Source organism: Neoarius graeffei, chromosome 1 (genome assembly GCF_027579695.1).
Source record: "Neoarius graeffei isolate fNeoGra1 chromosome 1, fNeoGra1.pri, whole genome shotgun sequence".
NCBI classification, from domain to species: Eukaryota; Metazoa; Chordata; class Actinopteri; order Siluriformes; family Ariidae; genus Neoarius; species Neoarius graeffei.
Genome location: NC_083569.1, coordinates 6121564 through 6141988, shown reverse-complemented (window position 1 = coordinate 6141988; position 20425 = coordinate 6121564). Strand labels below are relative to the sequence as shown.

The 20425-nt window shown below is 37.5% G+C and overlaps 2 protein-coding genes across 3 annotated transcripts in view; both read right to left on the bottom strand.

Annotated features, from left to right (window-relative positions):
• The window catches only part of txndc12 (thioredoxin domain containing 12 (endoplasmic reticulum)), a 32788-nt gene extending 24552 nt beyond the window's left edge, over positions 1-8236 (bottom strand). For both annotated transcript variants that reach the window (XM_060928892.1, XM_060928900.1), the window contains exon 1: positions 8071-8236. In XM_060928892.1, the coding sequence (XP_060784875.1) occupies positions 8071-8182 (112 nt within the window). In that variant the 5' untranslated portion in view covers positions 8183-8236. The remainder of the gene's footprint in view (positions 1-8070) is intronic.
• A 2870-nt stretch (positions 8237-11106) lies between these two features.
• Positions 11107-16516, bottom strand: zmp:0000001127 (interleukin-12 subunit alpha). The gene is made up of 5 exons (XM_060917680.1): positions 16400-16516; positions 15610-15651; positions 14274-14396; positions 12217-12258; positions 11107-11302 (listed from the first exon to the last, which is right to left on the bottom strand). Exons 1-5 carry the CDS (start codon positions 16514-16516, stop codon positions 11174-11176), a joined length of 453 nt encoding a protein of 150 aa, XP_060773663.1. The 3' UTR covers positions 11107-11173.
• Between the last annotated feature and the right edge of the window lie 3909 nt (positions 16517-20425).

Sequence of the window (20425 nt, the reverse complement as noted above, 5' to 3'; positions counted from 1 at the left end):
GTTTTTTGATGACTCATTAAACCGTTACCACTTTCACCCTGTCTGTCATGTGTGCGCGCGTTTGGGTGGGGCGGGCAGGGTTCTGTCGATTTTCGTATCGAATTTCGAATATCTTTTAGCGAATTTCGAATAGTGTTTTTGATCAAAAGTCACATCCCTAGTTGCGAGCTCGAGCTTGGTTGCTATGGTTACTAACAACAAGTTTGACAGGCATATCGGGGTTGGGGTTGGTTTGCTGGCAGCTTTGTCCCCCCCAGTTTTTTGTCCCCCCCAGTTCAAAAAACGTATCTGCGCCCCTGCGCATGACATCAATGCGAGGGACGCTTCGGGCTGTGAAGGTTCTGAATCTTCTCAACGGAAGGACGCAGAGGTTAGGGAGCTGATTTCCATTTGGGGGGATGCAGCTATTCAAGCTAGATTGGATGAGTCATACCGCAACCGGGCGGTTTTACTTCCGTAAACACTGGCCATGCTCACTGCGTGTGACGTCGTCGTATCCTGCAATGCGCATGCGGAACACTTTTAGGTCGCTTTTCGTTCATACTGAGGATCACATACAAGTCGCATATATTTGTTAATGTGAACGACCTCACAAAAAAATCAGATTTCACAAAAAAATCGGAATTGAGCATTAAGCCTTGCAGTGTGAACGTAGCGAAAATCTCTAGATCTAATGAAGCTACGAGGATATAAATCACCAGGATTCTAATTTACTGGGTGAGAAGGATTATATATTTTTTTTGAAAGGTTTATTCGCGCTACAAGTCCATGAAAGTTGGAATAGTTCGCGAAGGGGTTAGTTAGATTTTGGTAGCGTGACGCGCACAACAAGCAAAAGAAAAAAAAAATTTCTTCCGAATTTTCTTGCTTTATCAAAATTATTTTTGATACATTAAAAGACTGTGTTTATAATATTTAAGCAATTTTTTTATTACAGAGAATATTTGATCAAAACTTTCAAAACAGCATTCAAACACTACGTTCACACTGCAAGGCTTAATGCTCAATTCCGATTTTTTTGTGAAATCTGATTTTTTTGTGAGGTCGTTCACATTAACAAATATATGCGACTTGTATGTGATCCTCAGTATGAACGAAAAGCGACCTAAAAGTGTTCCGCATGCGCATTGCAGGATACGACGACGTCACACGCAGTGAGCATGGCCAGTGTTTACGGAAGTAACCTAAAGTTTCCTGTGTATGACAGTAGCCAGCATGGAGTACCTGGCGATGATGCAGTTGTTGTTGCGACGGAGCCAGAACATGCACAATAGCCTGATGTTAAGGAGGAGGTTGAGAAGGAAGAGGGCAAGGGTTTTGGCTCAGGCGCTCTGCGGGGTAGTGACTGCAACCTCCGTTCAAAGGAACGTGTGGGTGCGGAGTCGCATTGATGTCATGCGCCATGTTGTTGTAACTTTTTTTGAGAGACCCGCCGCCTACTTCAGCGCAGAATAGTGACGTTTGTGGCTTGTTGATGACGCGTAAGTCGGATGAATGCGACCTGCAGCCGGTTTCACTAAGTTAGACTATGACTTTAACTTAGACAGCGGGTATAGTCGGGCTTAGCATAGACGTCTAACAAATACTGTTGCACAAAGCAGTTAAGACTCCGACTATCTTAAGTCGTACTATGCTGCAAAGGATTGTGGGTATTTTAAGACTCTTTTCAAAAAAAAAAAAAAATGGCGGACAGTGGTCGTTCAGTGCCGTTTAGCCACTCGGAAAATCTGGCTATATTAGAGGAATTTAATTCCTACAAAGACGTTTTATTAGGCAAATTCAGCGAAGAATGTAGCAATAAGAAAAAACATGAAGTGTGGGAAAAAATAACGTTGTCTGCGAATAGCATTAATCCATCTGCGAGAAGAGATGTTGCTGCCGTGCAAAAACGATTTAAAAAAAAGACATTTTCAAACGTAAAAACACCCCCACTGGAGGAGGGGGGTTGAAGAAACTAAAAGTAACCACCGAAACGGTCATCAACATTTATGGCGACGAGTCGCCCTTATTCTGGGGAGTGAAAGGAGGAAAGGAAAGCGGAGTAACCGGCTTCGCCAGACCCAGCAGCTGGACGTCTATGCTAAGCCCGACTATACCCGCTGTCTAAGTTAAAGTCATAGTCTAACTTGGTGAAACCGGCTGCTGGGTTCGAGCCCAGCAGCCGGCGAGGGCCTTTCTGTGCGGAGTTTGCATGTTCTCCCCGTGGGTTTCCTCCGGGTGCTCCGGTTTCCCCCACAGTCCCTTAGCAACGTTGCTAGCAACGCTGAAGCTGAGGCTCCTTCAGCCTCGGAGTTGTCATCACCCAGTACCTGCCTGCGCGGATGTGTGTGTGTGTGAGTGTATGAGAGAGAGAGATAAGTGATGAGTGGTGATGTAATTATATGCATAAATGAATTGATATATTTATATTATTTATATACAAGTAATAAAATGAATAAGCTGGCATTACACTGTTTGTTCTTTATTGAATACTTTATAGTTAGATTATAATAGCCTAAATTTGTGTATTACATACTTGCAATGTACTTCACTGCCTTAACATTTCAAGCTTTCTTGTAGTTATTGACATTGATGGCACTTATGGCTTGACTTTTTTTAAATTAAATTTTATTCATTTAAGACTGGGGGGAGGGTGTCTTACTTTTTAAGCCTAAAATTAGACTTAAAAAATTAGTCTTAACTTTTGTGAAACTGTCTTACTTGCATTAGACTGGTCTATAAAGAAACTTAAGACCAATCTTAACGCATAGACCAGTCTAAACTACACTAAGTAACTTTAAAAACGCACATTGATAAAACTTGCTGGATTCGTGCTGAGTTTATCTCAAGAAGAAAAGAAATATATCACAATGGAAAAATAACTTCGTTCCACCCGAATAAGTTCCAAATCTGTGCTCAAATCAGAATTTAAGGGAGTTGTACTCAATAACGTACAATATGACTCAGGTAGTCAGTGACATGGACAGGCTTTAATTTTCAAACAAATTTTGCATACACTGTACACACACAATCTTGCCTATAAATACCCGGGGGAAATGATGGGAAAATTGTCATTATTGAAGATGCCACGCCTAAGCCAAAATCAACGTGAACAGGCCATCGGGATGTTGCGTGCCGGAAGTACACAGACAGAGGTCGCCCGGCACTTCGGTGTTCATCATTCGACCATTCCCCGTTTGAGTCAGCGTTACAGACAGACAGGGAGCACCAGGGATCGTCCACGCCCTGGTCAGCCTCGAGTCACGACGCTGCGTACAGCACTTCAGGAAGCATGGCAGGCGATCCCACAGAGACAGATCAATGGTCTGATAAGGTCTATGCCACGAAGAGTGAACGCCTTGTTGCAAGCAAACGGAGGTCATACACGATACTGAACCTGTAATTTCGTGAACATGGACCAACTGTCACTTTGAATTTTTTTATTGTGAATTAATTCTTGAGTTTGACAATAAATGTCCTTTATCGATGTTTCAAGATGTGTGTGCATTACATACAATATCATAAATTTCAAATATATGCATGGATCTAAAGTGATATCGTGTTGAATTCCATTGTGCGTTTTTAAAGTTACTTAGTGTACTTTAGTGAAACCGGACCCCTGGCGGTTCAGACTGAAGTCGCATATGAAAAGATCGGATAAGAATCGGAATTAGGACCACATATCCAAACAGCCTGGGTCGGATGTGAAAAAAATCGGATCTGTGTCGTTCATATTGTCAATAAAAGATCGGATACAGGGCGAAAAAATCGGATTTGAGTCACTTCAGCCTGCAGTGTGAACGTAGTGAAAGTGATTTTTCACGGGTGTAAATGTTACGCGTGACGTCCATAATTACGTTAAATTTTAAGAACTAAAATTCTGTTAATTCTAGATTTGTGCTATCATTCTGGGGTTTTGCTGAATAATACTTTAGGGAGTCCTCTTACAATGCTGAAAATTCAATGAGTTTTGGTGAAATTCTAGAAAAGTTATTTACATTTTAACGCGCCTGATAGCGATTGTGCTCACACAGCGTGCTACTCATATTAACCAAGAATGTTAGTTAATCTGCAGGGATTGTCGTGAAAACAGTAAAGAGTAAAAGTTAGACTTCATGGTGTCCTTTAGAGGAGATTTAAAGGGCTGCTGACACGAACATGACTCTATGCAATTTCTTAAATAAACTATACAACACGGCAAACATGTTAGATTTCTGTTATAATTACGTGAAAAGAAGCTGTTGTTACGCGAATATCCAACTTTTAATTGCACAGCGCAAGAAAACTGGGTCCGTGGCTCGCGGCCATGCTGTGACGTCAGCGGAAGAACACGCTGCGGTTCACTGGCTGTTCTACTCTGGTTCTACTCAATGGAAATGGTGCATGAAAACGCCGGTGAACTCTCTAGTGCTAGCTCTTCCTCTTCTGGGAGTCTAGAATTGTGTTGATCTCTTCCGAATAGAATCTATGATAGCCTACCCTCTTTACCCTTTGCCTCTCGTTGCTAGGCGGCGGTTACATGAAAGCCGCAAGCTTTCACAAGCAAATACATGACTGATATCACGCCGACTTTATGATTACATTTATGATTATCATGTAGAATCTATAGCTCTGCGTACCTTTATCTTATGTCGTTTCACAACACATGTTCTGACAGGAGGACTGTCTTTGGATCCGGCATAGCTACGAGTAGACCCCCTCCGGAATACTGGCAGCAGCGCTCGAAACTAACGGTGTCCCGATGTCCCGGGGACCATAAAAAATGTCATCGGGACACAAAATTATCATATCTGGGACAATCCCGGGACAATGGAAAAAAATAGATCTAGAAAAAAAGTTCTACATTAATATTATTTACAAAGCCGTAACACATACGTAGACATTCACCTAATTTGTCAATTTTAATTTTAAAACGTTAACAGCGAAAAATACATAGTAGCTACACTTTCGATGCACCTGCATCCGTAGGCTACAGAGCAGCGCATTCTGTTCTAGAATCTTCGGCCGGAGTCCGCATTATATGGACTTGGAATGGAATTGCTACCGCACACGCTGCGCCGACTCTTGCCAGAACAAAAATGCTGAAGTGGTTGAAGCGGACCGACCGCGGGGAAGAAACTGAAAGCCCAGACATAACGTCTCCGGGACCTTCAGGATCCAAAGTGTCATCGCCTGGTCTGCAGGCAACGCTAGCAACTGAATGAACTTAATGACCACTGTTAGACACGTTATAAAATACAACAGGAATGATGTGGATGATATTGACGAAAGATACCGTTCAACAGAATAAGTGAGTTTTCTTGGTGTCTTTCTAGTTCAGAAAGTTTAGTTAGTCAGCAGCACAACTAGGCTCGGACCTGGCACTATGTTGATGTTGCTAACGTTTGCAGCCACGTTTCGGCAGCGAAAGTTCATAAAATGGTTAACGGAAAGTTCATAAAAATGGATAACGGTAATGGATAACGGAAAGTTCATAAAAATGGATAACGGAAAGTTCATAAAAATGGATAACGGTAATGGTGAAAATTATAAGTTGGCCTTATAAGTGCCAACAGATATTCAAGGTATAAGTACATGAAATGAACATAAAAGGGGTCTTATTTTCAACTAAAGTGTACTGCAGATGTAGGGAGTTGAAACATTTTCTGAATGAGCGAGTTGGCCCCTTTAAATAAACGGGTATCTATTCATACAGTGAGATCGCCAAAGTTTAAACTGAAAATGCAATAACTGTAATTTTGAAGTAGATGATGTATAGGACATGTGTCGCTTGTGTCTTGTGACTTATTGTAAAAATGATATAAAGGGTTCAAAATCGCATAGTTACAAATATAATAGTAACTTCATATGATAATATTAACCACTGGTTATTTCAGAGAGGAAAAAAATGGGGACACTATTGCTTCCATTCGGGACAATACAACACAGAATTCGGGACCACTGGGGGACACAAAGAAAAAAAGTTAATTTCGAGCCCTGACTGGCAGTGTTGCCAGATTGGGAGGTTTCCTGCGCATTTTGGTGGGTTTTGAACATATTTTGGGCTGGAAAACTTCAGGGCAATTCCATGTAAATGTCAACCTCACCATGCAAAAATAAAGCAACATGTAATACATCAAAACCACTCCCAGAGATATCACCTAGGCCTGTATTTTACAGATGTGAATAAGTTGAACCAATTTGTAACCAACCTAATATGTCACTGTCAGTCTTTCTTTCTTATAATGTAAACCCCAAGCTAAAATCAACTTTGATCATGTACAATTCTATATTATTGCCACAAGCCACAGAAATGTATGCTAAAATCCACAAAACAGCAAAACAATAGCCATCCTAAATATTATTTAAGAACTTTGATAGTTTTAGCTGATATTTAGAGAGTTTTTCAAAGGGTTATGGTGGTTAAATTGCTGATTTTCTAAACATACGCCATGTCTATTTCAGACGCGTCACATCCATAACGGAATTTCGTCACATCCATAACGTTGACTTTTCCTTCCGAAACTCTGCATGAAATACAAAATATTTTAAACAAAGATTTTTTAATATTCACCTTGGACCCCTCTATCAAATGGATATCTCCATTTCGACATTAGGTTTACGATTTCACAGAGTTTGATAAAAATGTACAGTCACCCAAGAAAAGTGATACTTTTTCTGTCACATCCATAACGCATCTTTTATGGCGTTTTCTGGCATGCCCTAGATGTACTATGGGAATTGTTCTTGTTCTATCACTTCTCCAGTATGGTACAGCCTTAAAATATGCAACACCTGTTTAAATACTGGGAGACAATAAAACATGCACTGGGTCATTTGTTGCCATTTTGAGTTCAAGTGTCACATCCATAACGCTGGAATTGCTCTTCAGCAGTATCTGTTGCCAGATACTGCTGACGTTTTCCAGCCCAAAATATGTCCAAAACCCACCAAAATGCACTTGAAACCGCCCAACTGGGCGGGAAACCTCCCAATCTGGCAACACTGTGTAGGCACTGCTGATGGTAGTAACACACGTTTGTGCTGAACTGAACACCCAAGAGATTCTTTTAAGCTGGGAAGGGTGTCAAAACAATCCAAATCGAAGTGTTCAGAGCACAGGACGGATGTTGGTGAGGGCTCCCACTTGTCACGAGTGCGCCTGACTACTTGCTTCACCCACTTCGCATGTAGCTCGGGATCTCTGGGAAACTTGAATAAACTTACCCCATCCTTGTGGGTTTTGGAGCAAAAGCCGGCAACACAACGCGAAGGCATAATAACTAATATATATATAATAATGTCTAATAAAAATACTAATAATGACAAACTGAACATCTGTCGCATCAACAACAAACTGGTAAGTTAGGAGGAAGGTTCTTTCGCTGACGTCATATAGCTCCTCCTCCTCTTTCGTCTCCTGGGTGCTGCAGCCCCGTCAAATTTGCCCATATAGCCGCGTTTTTTTATCATAACTTGTAAAATAGGCGCCTTCATGAATTAATATATGGATCATCGGGAATTACTTTTTATACGTTATAAAACATCGCCAAAGATGTCAAAAACGTGTCATCAGCACTTTAACCAAGAATGTTAGTTAATCTGCAGAGACTGTAGTGAAAACAATAAAGAGTAAAAGTTAGACTTCATGGGGTCCTTTAGAGGAGATTTAAATATATCGAGATATATATCGTATATCGTGAAATGGAGAAAATGTATCGGGATATTCATTTTTTCCCATATCGCACAGCCCTAGTCCAGGACAAGAAAATAATTAAGGATTATATATATTAGCTATGTATTAATTAATTAATTAATTAATTAATCTAACTAACTAATGTTTGCTAAAAGCTAGTAACAGAAACTAGCTGACTAGCTTACAATAACGAACTAGTCAACTTTTCTTAAATGGTTTGAAAAAAAAACAGGTTTCTCAGACATACATATATATTTTTTAAAATAGCTGTAATATCTCTCCATAAATATTTTACATTTAAATTTGCATATACTTCTCAATGCTAACTTAGCAACGCTAACAAACTGACTTAGCTAAAAGACGGCAGGCTAACATTAGCTCGCGTCTTTTATTTAGAACATATCGTTAAATTGTACCTTTTCCGTTCCCTTCTGTGGAAACTCCTCCGAAATGCGACGCGAACAAAATTAAAAACAAAGAAACGTTAATTAAAATGGACTGCATTTTCTTTTTTTGACGCGTTAGCATTTAATGCTAACCCTCACAAGCTCTAATCCCGGTTTCAACAGGGGAGTTTGAGGTTTGCTGGACATCCTATTTGTTTTCCGCGTCCAAACAGCTCTCTCCTGGACGCTAAGTGCACTAGGTAGTGTATAAACTGCATTATGTATAGTGCACATATGTAGGCAGGGAAGATTCGTTTGGGATTACACCAGCGGGTGTAAATTCCAGGTTTTGAATATGGTTTGCAAGTCTGATTTGAACTAAAATGAGATTAACATTTTTTATTCGCATCACTATTTAGAATATTACAAAATTATTTATGTTCATAAGTGTTGAAATTTTGCTATATTTTGCATAATAAAATGCCATTTTTATTGTGTTGTTTTTTATGCAAATTGATGTATATTAAATTACAGTGGTGCTTGAAAGTTTGTGAATTGTCTATATTTCTGCATAAATATGACCTAAAACATCATCAGATTTTCACACAAGTCCTAAAAGAGAACCCGGTTAAACAAATGAGACAAAAAAAAATTATACTTGGCCATTTATTTATTGAGGAAAATGATCCAATATTACATATCTGTGAGTGGCAAAAGTATGTGAACCTCTAGGATTAGCAGTTAATTTGAAGGTGAAATTAGAGTCGGGTGTGAGTGGGCACCCTGTTTTATTTAAAGAACAGGGATCTATCGAAGTCTGACCTTCACAACACGTGTTTGTGGAAGTGTATCACGGCACAAACAAAGGAGATTTCTGAGGACCTCGGAAAAAGCGTTGTTGATGCTCATCAGGCTGGAAAAGGTTACAATTCAAGACCCCTCCCCAGGAGTGGTCGACCAACAAAGATCACTCCAAGAGCGAGGCGTGTAATAGTCAGTGAGGTCACAAAGGACCCCAGGGTAACTTCTAAGCAACTGAAGGCCTCTCTCACATTAACATTAGCCAATGTTCATGAGTCCACCATCAGGAGAACACTGAACAACAATGGTGTGCATGGCAGGGTTGCAAGGAGAAAGCCACTGCTCTCTAAAAAGAACATTGCTGCTCGTCTGCAGTTTGCTAAAGATCATGTGGACAAGCCACAAGGCTATTGGAAAAATGTTTTGTGGACGGATGAGACCAAAATAGAACTTTTTGGTTGAAATGAGAAGCGTTATGTTTGGAGAAAGGAAAACACTGCATTCCAGCATAAGAACCTTATCCCATCTGTGAAACATGGTGGTGGTAGTATCACGGTTTGGGCCTGTTTTGCTGCATCTGGGCCAGGACGGCTTGCCATCATTGATGGAACAATGAATTCTGAATTATACCAGCGAATTCTAAAGGAAAATGTCAGGACATCTGTCCATGAACTGAATCTCAAGAGAAGGTGGGTCATGCAGCAAGACAACGACCCTAAGCACACAAGTCTTTCTACCAAAGAATGGTTAAAGAAGAATAAAGTTAATGTTTTGGAATGGCCAAGTCAAAGTCCTGACCTTAATCCAATGGAAATGTTGTGGAAGGACCTGAAGCGAGCAGTTCATGTGAGGAAACCCACCAACATCCCAGAGTTGAAGCTGTTCTGTACGGAGGAACGGGCTAAAATTCCTCCAAGCCGGTGTGCAGGACTGATCAACAGTTACCGCAAACGTTTAGTTGCAGTTATTGCTGCACAAGGGGGTCACACCAGATACTGAAAGCAAAGGTTCACATACTTTTGCCACTCACAGATTTGTAATATTGGATCATTTTCCTCAATAAATAAATGACCAAGTATAATATTTTTTGTCTCATTTGTTTAACCGGGTTCTCTTTATCTACTTTTAGGACTTGTGTGAAAATCTGATGATGTTTTTGGTCATATTTATGCAGAAATATAGAAAATTCTAAAGGGTTCACAAACTTTCAACCACCACTGTACCTAAATATTTATTTGTGTAATGTGATTAAAGGTAATTTAAAGATTCAAAATACATCTGTAAGAGTATTTTGTACTTAACTGCTAAAGACTTACTGTGACTATATACTTATTAAAAATTATCCTATTCACCTGTAGTGTCTTGCCTTTGTTTGTGTAATATCAGGTTTATAGCACACTATAGTTTTCTTTAAAATGAAATGTAATGGTTATATCTCATAAAATGTGATGAAAGAGTGGAGATTAGCCAATAAAAATATTAGATCATACACAAATCAGAAAATGAAGCCCCACAATAAAATATAATCCATCATAGAATAGAAATGTGCATTGAAGTGCAAAGTTTAGCACAAATATACAGTATTACAAATAATCTTTCTTTATCTCAAGCAAACAAATATTTGTTTGTTCTTGACATTTTTGTCAGAATTTTGCTGTATGTTCTGGGTTGTTGTTTTATTACAAGGCTTGTTTCATTTGAAACTTTTTATTTATTCATGTATTTTTTCCATTCATTCATTCATTCATTCATTCATTTTTTTTTTGTAAAAATAAATTTTCACTTACAGGAAGGCCTATATTTTCCTCATAAATATGGTAAATCTTGATGCCATATAAGGCAGCATTGATAACTGATCACTAAAACTGATTACACACTAATTCACAAGACTCGAGATATCAGATCTGGGTTTTATCTGAAGATCCAGAGTAGAACATTATACTAGAACACAATAACATGAAATGCATGATTATGATTCAAAACTGACCCTTGTATTATCTTCATTCTTTGGAAGAAAAAAAAAACTACACACACATACACAACACTTCATATTTGTAACTGAAAATAAAACTATAATTATATAAAAATATAATTATATAATGTAATTTTATTATATAAAAATATAATATTTTTAATTATTATATTTTTAATTGAGAAAATACATCATTCAGAACACCACAAAATAAAATTTACTAATAAATAGATGAAATAAATAGGTTTAAATAACATGTCGATTTTAAATAAAACAATGAATAATCTGTTTACTTGAATTTATCAGTTATTTGGTGCTGGTGTGAAATAAATAACTTGGTAAATTTAATAAATAGCATAATCATTTCTGTGAAGTGCTGACGACGTGGTTCAGCACTCGGTTGATGGTGATGGTGCGAACCTGAAAGCCTTTTAGGACTTTACAGAGCTTCAGGCGTCTCTCGAAGGAGTTTTCGTTGTCCATAGAGATCTACAAAGCAAATCGAAACGTGAGTTTAGTGCTTATATTTTCATATTTAGCTCTAATGATGTACCAAAGGTACAATATCAAAACATAAAATAATAAAACACCGTGTGATGGCGGAGGCCATCCTGGACATCCATCTACATCATGTAAGAAAACATTTTATTTCTCTTACACCACTAGCAATTTGCCAGTGATTATCGTTTTGATTTATTGAAGAACGAAACGTGGTACTTTTTATCCATTTATAGTTGTTTACTGATGTTAGAGCGGCTTTAACCAGCTGTTCCTCACCAACCTCTTAAAAACGCATCTTGTTGTGTTTCAGAGCGTAAACTTTTCTGTCCCAAAGATGTTTCAGAAAGAAATTAAAATTGCAGCTTTAAAATCTTAAACAAGCATCGCTTATGAGAAATCCACAACTTACACACGTTATTCAACTCCATGTGTGAGCTGTTACCATAGAAACGATGATTTATTAGAAGAAGCACATTAATGCAACACTCTTATTTGTGGCTGTCAGAGCTGCTGTGATAGAAAATTAATCAACATCTTCTGACCAGTCAGAATCCAGCGTTTAGAACACGGCAGCACAAAAAGCATTACTAGATGCGAAGCTGCGTTTAAAATGTGCTGGAAAGTTTAAAAAAAAAAAAATATATATATATATATATATATATATATATATATATATATATATATATATATATATATATTGAAACTTTGGTAAAGATACGGATTTACGTTCTTGTCAATTAAAAAAAGGATAGAAGGAAAAAATAATATAAAAAAAGAACAACATACATATACACAGTGTGTGTGTATATATATCGGTATATAAATAGTAAATAGTTATTGGTAAATAAATCAAACATTAAATAAACATTAATAAATATGAATAATAATTCCCCATTGTTTACCTGCGCCTGAGCAGCGTCCAGCAACGTAGCCGAAAAGCAGCTCTGAAACAAAATTCACATATAATATGTATTATTGATATTTTTTGTCATAACTCCACAGTAACAAAGCAATTTTGCTTTCAAATAATTATAGCAAAAAAAAATTGAGAAATATAATATTCAACTGACATCATTTTCCTTTGCATCAGAGCACAAGTGCTATCAATGGCTAAATACAAGTTCTTAATGCTGCGCAAATATAACTTAGCGATAGGTGACTCAGAAAATTTTCATTTTAAGTGTGTCTAAAAGCAAGTAAGTTTGGAAACTGTAACACATTCGTCAAATATTTACTCATTTTATACCAGTTTGCTCAGGAAGAGTTACCGGTTAGCTAAGTTAGCTAGCTAGCAACAATTCTGTGGTAACTTTATCTAATTAGCAACAATTCTGTAGCAATTTTATCTAGTTAGCAACAATTCTGTGGTAACTTTATCTAGCTAGCAACATTTCTGTGGTAACTTTATCTAGCTAGCAACAATTCTGTGGTAACTTTATCTAGCTACCGGTAGCAACATTTTAGTGGTAACTTTATCTAGCTAGCTACAATTCTGTGGGAAATTTAGCTAGCTAGCAACAATTCTGTGGTAACTTTATCTAATTAGCAACAATTCTGTGGCAATTTTATCTAGTTAGCAACAATTCTGTATTACTTTATCTCGCCAGCTGCTATTCTGTGGTATCTTTATCTCGCTAGCAACATTTCAGTGGTAACTTTATCTAGTTAGCTACAATTCTGTGGTAACTTTATCTAACTAGCAACAATTCTGTAGCAATTTTGTCTAGTTAGCAACAATTCTATGGTAAATTGATCAATCAACAATTCTGTGGTAACTTTATCTCGCTAGCAACATTTCAGTGGTAACTTTATCTAGCTAGCTACAATTCTGTGGGAAATTTAGCTATGCAACAATTCTGTGGTAACTTTATCTAATTAGCAACAATTCTGTGGCAATTTTATCTCGTTAGCAACAATTCTGTAGTAACTTTATCTAGTTAGCAACAATTCTGTATTACTTTATCTCGCCAGCTGCTATTCTGTGGTATCTTTATCTCGCTAGCAACATTTCAGTGGTAACTTTATCTAGTTAGCTACAATTCTGTGGTAACTTTATCTAACTAGCAACAATTCTGTGGTAAATTTATCTAATTAGCAACAATTCTGTGGCAATTTTATCTAGTTAGCAACAATTCTGTAGTAACTTTATCTAGCTAGCTACTATTCTGTGGCAACTTTATCTTGTGAGCAACATTTCAGTGGTAACTTTATCTAGCTAGCTACAATTCTGTGTAACTTTATCTAACTAGCAACATTTTGGTGGTAACTTTATCTTGCTAGCAACATTTCAGTGGTAACTTTATCTAGCTAGCTACAATTCTGTGGTAACTTTATCTAACTAGCAACAATTCTGTGGTAAATTTATCTAGTTAGCAACAATTCTGTGGCAATTTTATCTAGCTAGCAACAATTCTGTGGTAACTTTATCTAGCCAGCTACTATTCTGTGGCAACTTTATCTCACGAGCAACATTTCAGTGGTAACTTTATCTAGCTAGCTACAATTCTGTGTAACTTTATCTAACTAGCAACATTTTGGTGGTAACTTTATCTAGCTAGCTACAATTCTGTAGTAACTTTATCTCGCTAGCAACATTTCAGTGGTAACTTTATCTAGCTAGCATCCGCAAATGTTATGTTGTATAAGAACAACTTGCTCAGTGTAGTGTGATGTATATCTGTTCAGCAAACATCACATCTTTTTATTTCTTTTAGTTTAGCACTTATCAGCATTACAAACCAGTTAGTTTTCTTGTTTCAAAATCAGTGCCATTAATCAGATTGAAAACTGTTTGGTGCCACCCAAAATAAAAAAAATCCTTACTGGTGCCCTTGCTAGTTAGACTAGCTTGCTAATCATGTAGATGTTTTTATTTGTCAGCTAAACAACATCACTTTCTAGAGAGGTCTGTTCTAATCTCTAATTCTTATAAGAAGCATTTTAGCTGTTTAGCTCGTACCTGAATGAGGTTCTCTAAGCTTCTGAGCACTGACTGTTCCAGGATTTGTTCTGGGTCGTGGTAAGATTTAAATATTGCCCAGTAATAACGAAGATCTTCCAGAACACTCTGCAGACATTCATCCTGTAGGCAAAAGTGTGATTACACAAGACAAACATTACAGTGCTATTTTTAACATGGTCGTGTTGATTTCCATCTTAATGGTAATCTAGATATTTCGGTCCCTGATCTATTATGCTCACTAGCAGTGTAATAATTAGCCTTAATAATAAACTCATGACGGGCGGCACGGTGGTGTAGTGGTTAGCGCTGTCGCCTCACAGCAAGAAGGTCCTGGGTTCGAGCCCCGGGGCCGGCGAGGGCCTTTCTGTGTGGAGTTTGCATGTTCTCCCCGTGTCCGCGTGGGTTTCCTCCGGGTGCTCCGGTTTCCCCCACAGTCCAAAGACATGCAGGTTAGGTTAACTGGTGACTCTAAATTGACCGTAGGTGTGAGTGTGAATGGTTGTCTGTGTCTATGTGTCAGCCCTGTGATGACCTGGCGACTTGTCCAGGGTGTACCCCGCCTTTCGCCCGTAGTCAGCTGGGATAGGCTCCAGCTTGCCTGCGACCCTGTAGAAGGATAAAGCGGCTAGAGATGATGAGATGAGATGAGATTCCAAGAGCTGTGATGTACATAATATCCATCCATCTATCATCCGTAACCGCTTATCCTGTGCAGGGTCGCAGGCAAGCTGGAGCCTATCCCAGCTGACTATGGGCGAGAGGCGGGGTACACCCTGGACAAGTCGCCAAATCATCACAGGGCTGAAACAACCATTCACACTCACATTCACACCTACGGTCAATTTAGAGCCACCAGTTAACCTAACCTGCATGTCTTTGGACTGTGGGGGAAACCGGAGCACCTGGAGGAAACCCACGGGGACACGGGGAGAACATGCAAACTCCACACAGAAAGGCCCTCGCCGGCCGCTGGGCTCGAACCCAGAACCTTCTTGCTGTGAGGCGACAGTGCTAACCACTGCACCACCTTTGTATATATGTTCAATTCTGGAACATTTTTCTATCCTGTTTACATTCATACATGGGTTCTTCCACCATTTTGGACTCAAAGGTAACTCAAAGGTAACTTTTGTTCCAGAAGTCTACAGTGAGCCGTAGACTTCCAAGGACTTATGAGACAAACTAAAGCTGATATTGGCAAATTATTAGCAAGTATTAGTCAAGGAGAAGTAGAAAATAATGAGGGAAATCAACATGGGTGTGTAAAAAAAAAATCAGAATATCCACAGCCATGGATTTATATGATCAGACTGAATGTAAAGAGCGTACGTACCTGATCAAAGGCGAAGTCGTCGCTTTCCAGGCATAACAAGTTCTGTTGGATGAAGGGTAGAAAGGAAATATTTACAGTAGTTCTTCGTGAATGTGTTGTTATTAACGTAATTCCAAAATTCCCAAAATTCCTGGTAGGAATCATAAGTAGCTACCTCATGCTACGTCCAAAATCAAGTACGCACATTCTATTTCTATTCTATTAAATTCAATTAGCTGTACTTAAGTCACAAATGTAAACGTATATACTTGTACTTCAATTATTTGGTTCTTGTGACAGCGCAGAAACTTTAGTTTGATTGGTTTTGCTCTTTTAGTTAGTAATTTCTGAGTTGAAAGTTTGTCCTGAACCACACACCCATAAGATCCTCTTCAAGGACTTTCGTATGTTCTCCCTGTGCTACTGGATTCCTTCAGGGTTCCTCCTAGCTTCATAAACATGCAGGTGTGTGGACTGGCGATGCGAACGAATGTGTGCATGGGGTGATTTTCTCCTGCATGAGCCACTGAGGGTTTGTTTTTCAATCTGGGCTCTCAGCTTAATTTAACATCTCAGAAGGTTTTTCAAAATGGATTCATACTGTCTATAAAACCACCACCACAACAACAACAACAAAATCATCTTAAGACAATTTAATAATGAATACTATGAATAAAATGTCATTTAATTTGATGAAAGTGATTCTCACTAGAAAGCACACAGTGCATCATGGGTATTGCTTCGGTGTCAGAGTGTGTAGTGAGTAAGTAAGAGTGTGTGTTTGGGACACAGTGCTGTAAAAGCTGCTCACCTCCGGCGTGCACGTGGACAGCGTCCTGGTACTGGCTCTCAGCTCAGCGCTTTGCTCGGTGCAGTTTAATCCTCGAAACAGCTTATCCTGGACCGGAAACCACAAACATGCCCACATTTAGTACCTTGCTCATTCATTTACGCCCCGTCTTCCCAACCCGAATATTAGCTACATACGGCACTGAGCGCATCCATCACACTCCGCAGAAGTGCGCGACCCAGGACCTGGCACGCGCTCCCGGAGAGATGTACGGGCGCGCTGCCCGCTCCCGTGGGCCTGGCCGAGCACACTGCACACAGCAGCGACAGCAGCAAGCCTGTAAAGATTTCACAAGAAGGAAAAAAAACGAGTGATAAGGAGATGAAACATGGCCCCCACATGAAACCCCACTCCAAATGTTCCTAAGTTGAACTGGTTGCCATGGAAATACAGAAAAAATAAAAATCACAGAACTCCCAAAATGTCAAAAGGCACAACTTGTCGAGTCACTGAACTATAACTGTGAATTTTCGTGAAAAAATTCCTAATAGTTTTTGAGTTATGCTCCGGAAACTAAAATGTTTACAGATGGACAGAGTGATAGCTACATCCCCCCGCATTATATAACAAATAAATAAGAAAGCAATTAAGTAAATAAATAACAAAACAAGTAAATAAATGAAGTAAGTTAAATGAACATGACAATAAGTAAATACATGAGAAAATAAGTTAGTAAATAATTAAGTAAGTAAATAAGTAAATAAAATGTTAGATAGATAGATAGATAGATAGATAGATAGATAGATAGATAGATAGATAGATAGATAGATAGATAGATAGATAGATAGACATTTGAGAAAAGACATATTAAATACTATAAATACATAAACAAACAAACAAACAAACAAACAAGAAAGCAAATAAGTAAATAAATAACAAATTAAGTAAATAAGTGAAGTAAGTAAATAAGTGAGAAAACAAGAAAGTTAAATAATTAAGAAAATAAGTAAATAAAAATGTTAGACAGATAGATAGATAGATAGATAGATAGATAGATAGATAGATAGATAGATAGATAGATATTTAAGAAAAGACATATTAAATACTATAAATACATAAACAAACAAACAAGAAAGCAAATAAGTAAATAAATAACAAAATAAGTAAATAAGTGAAGTAAGTTAAATAATTAAGAAAATAAGTAAATAAAAATGTTAGATAGATAGATAGATAGATAGATAGATAGATAGATAGATAGATAGATAGATAGATAGATAGATAGATAGATAGATAGATAGACATTTGAGAAAAGACATTAAATACTATAAATACATAAACAAACAAACAAACAAACAAACAAACAAGAAAGCAAATAAGTAAATAAATAACAAAATAAGTAAATAAGTGAAGTAAATTAATAAGTGAGAAAACAAGTGAGTTAAATAATTAAGAAAATAAGTAAATAAAAATGATAGATAGATAGATAGATAGATAGATAGATAGATAGATAGATAGATAGATAGATAGATAGATAGATAGATAGATAGATATTTGAGAAAAGACATTAAATACTATAAATACATAAACAAACAAACAAACAAACAAACAAGAAAGCAAATAAGTAAATAAAGAACAAAATAAGTAAATAAGTGAGAAAACAAGAAAGTTAAATAATTAAGAAAATAAGTAAATAAAAATGTTAATAGATAGATAGATAGATAGATAGATAGATAGATAGATAGATAGATAGATAGATAGATAGATAGATAGATAGCATACTGACTATGATTACTTTAAACTTTATGAGCAAAGCAAATGAAGCATAAGAAGCCACACTTATGTAAAACATTACATAAATTAATTACTAAAACAAAATACAAACAGAAAATACTGCAATTCTAAATATAGAAATTAATACATATAGAATATATTACAATATATCATGCAGAAAATAATAAATATATAATGGATAAGGTAAATAAGCTAAACCTGACAATAATAATAATAATAATAATAATAATAATAATAATAATAATAATAATAATAATAATAATTAGTAGTAGTAGTAGTAGTATAAAATTTATTGTTACACAATATCAAAAAGCAAATAGATAGATAGATGGATAGATAGACAGATAGATAAATATGACCAACCTATTGTAGCCCTATGCTACTTACACTGATAAATGATCTTCAGCATGGCTGCAGCTGTTTCTTAATTCTGATGCACGTTTCATTCCACCCTGCATTTTTATATATAAATAAGCATGTGTTTACTTTTCACAGGGGCTTTCCTCTTACACTGTTTTAATATTATTATTACTACAAATGAAACTCTTTCTCTTTCTCACACTTAGATGCCCACCCCACACTCACACGGGCAAAAAAAAGGGTTTTATTGTTGTAGTTTCCAATGAAAATGCTACGATGAGGTGTGAGGGAGGGAATTAACATTCTTGCATGCTTTAGACTTGAGTTTGCACGTGCAGGTACACAAGAAGAACCACTTCCTGTTTTTGAACTGGAGTGTGTAGTCGGCCTGTGCATTCCTCAAGAGCACTCTGATCACAGTTTAATTCTTTTTCACTGATTTTTTTTAAATGCCTCACAAAACTTAGGCCCACTTTTCAGCTCCATTTCAGTTACATATGTGTGTGATTTGGACCAGAGAGACAACTGTATATAGTAGCTACCTCGAATTTAAAATAAATTTGGCAGGGGGAAAAAAAACCCAAAACATACACTGAATTATCTCTCAGAGCAATCTTAGTTTTTCATGGCATAGCTTCCACAATGTGTTGGAAACATGGTTAGCAGCAAAAGACTGTGGCATTAAAACAATATTTGATTAATATTTGGTATTCAGCGGCCCAGCGTTTGTTCAGAAATCATTCCCCACATCATTACACCACCACCACCAGCCTGAACTGTTGGCACATGGGAGGTTTGGTCCACGAATTTGAGCTGTTGATGCCAAATTTTGACCCTACCATCCAGGGCTCGAAATTAACTTTTTTTCTTTGTGTCCCCCAGTGGTCCCGAATTCTGTGTTCCCGAATGGAAGCAATAGTGTCCCCATTTTTTTCCTCTCCGAAATAACCAGTGATTAATATTATCATATGAAGTTCCTATTATATTTGTAACTATGCGATTTTGAACCCTTTATATCATTTTTACAATAAGTCACAAAACACAAGTGACACATGTCCTATACATCATCTACTTCAAAATTACAGTTATTGCATTTTTAGTTTATTAAACTTTGGCGATCTCACTGTATGAATAGATACCCGTTTATTTAACGGGGCCAACTAGCTCATTCAGAAAATGTTTCAACTCACTACATCTGCAGTACACTTTAGTTGAAAATAAGACCCCTTTTATGTTCGTTTCATCTACTTATACCTTGAATATCTGTTGGCATATATAAGGCCAACTTATCATTTTCACCATTACCGTTATCCATTTTTATGTAATATACCTGTTGCCCCATTCAGAGATGTTTTGAAAGCCATCAGCCATACCATCAATGGATGAAATGCCCTTGAGCAAGGCACCTACCCCAACATTACTACAGGGACTGTAACACTGTAAAAAACTGTAAAGTCACTTTGGATAAAAGTGTCATATCATATAAGTGCAAACAAAGCAATGTAATGCAAGTTTTTTTTATTGTAACCTTTAGTCATAGAAATCATTTACATTATTTACAGTGACTTTTCTGACTTTGCAGTCACAGCGCAGCCACGTTTATAATGGCAGTCTGTGGGGCTGAGCGCCTGTCCTCTCCTCACTTTCAGGCTTCTCATGCAAAAACTCGTTTTTAACTTGCTCTAGTGACCTCAATTTTTACACTACAGACAAAAAAATTACATCGTGTTCAGGACAGCCTTGTGGCACTCAATGTGAAAGAATTTTGTGACTATCTCCTTCCGTTTTCGTGTAAATCCCCGTTGTTTGGAGGGAGCGCTCTGAGCAATTACTGCCCTTCAGCGCAGCGTGCTGGTGGGGGAGGGGCTGCTTGCTCTCTCACACACACACAGAAGG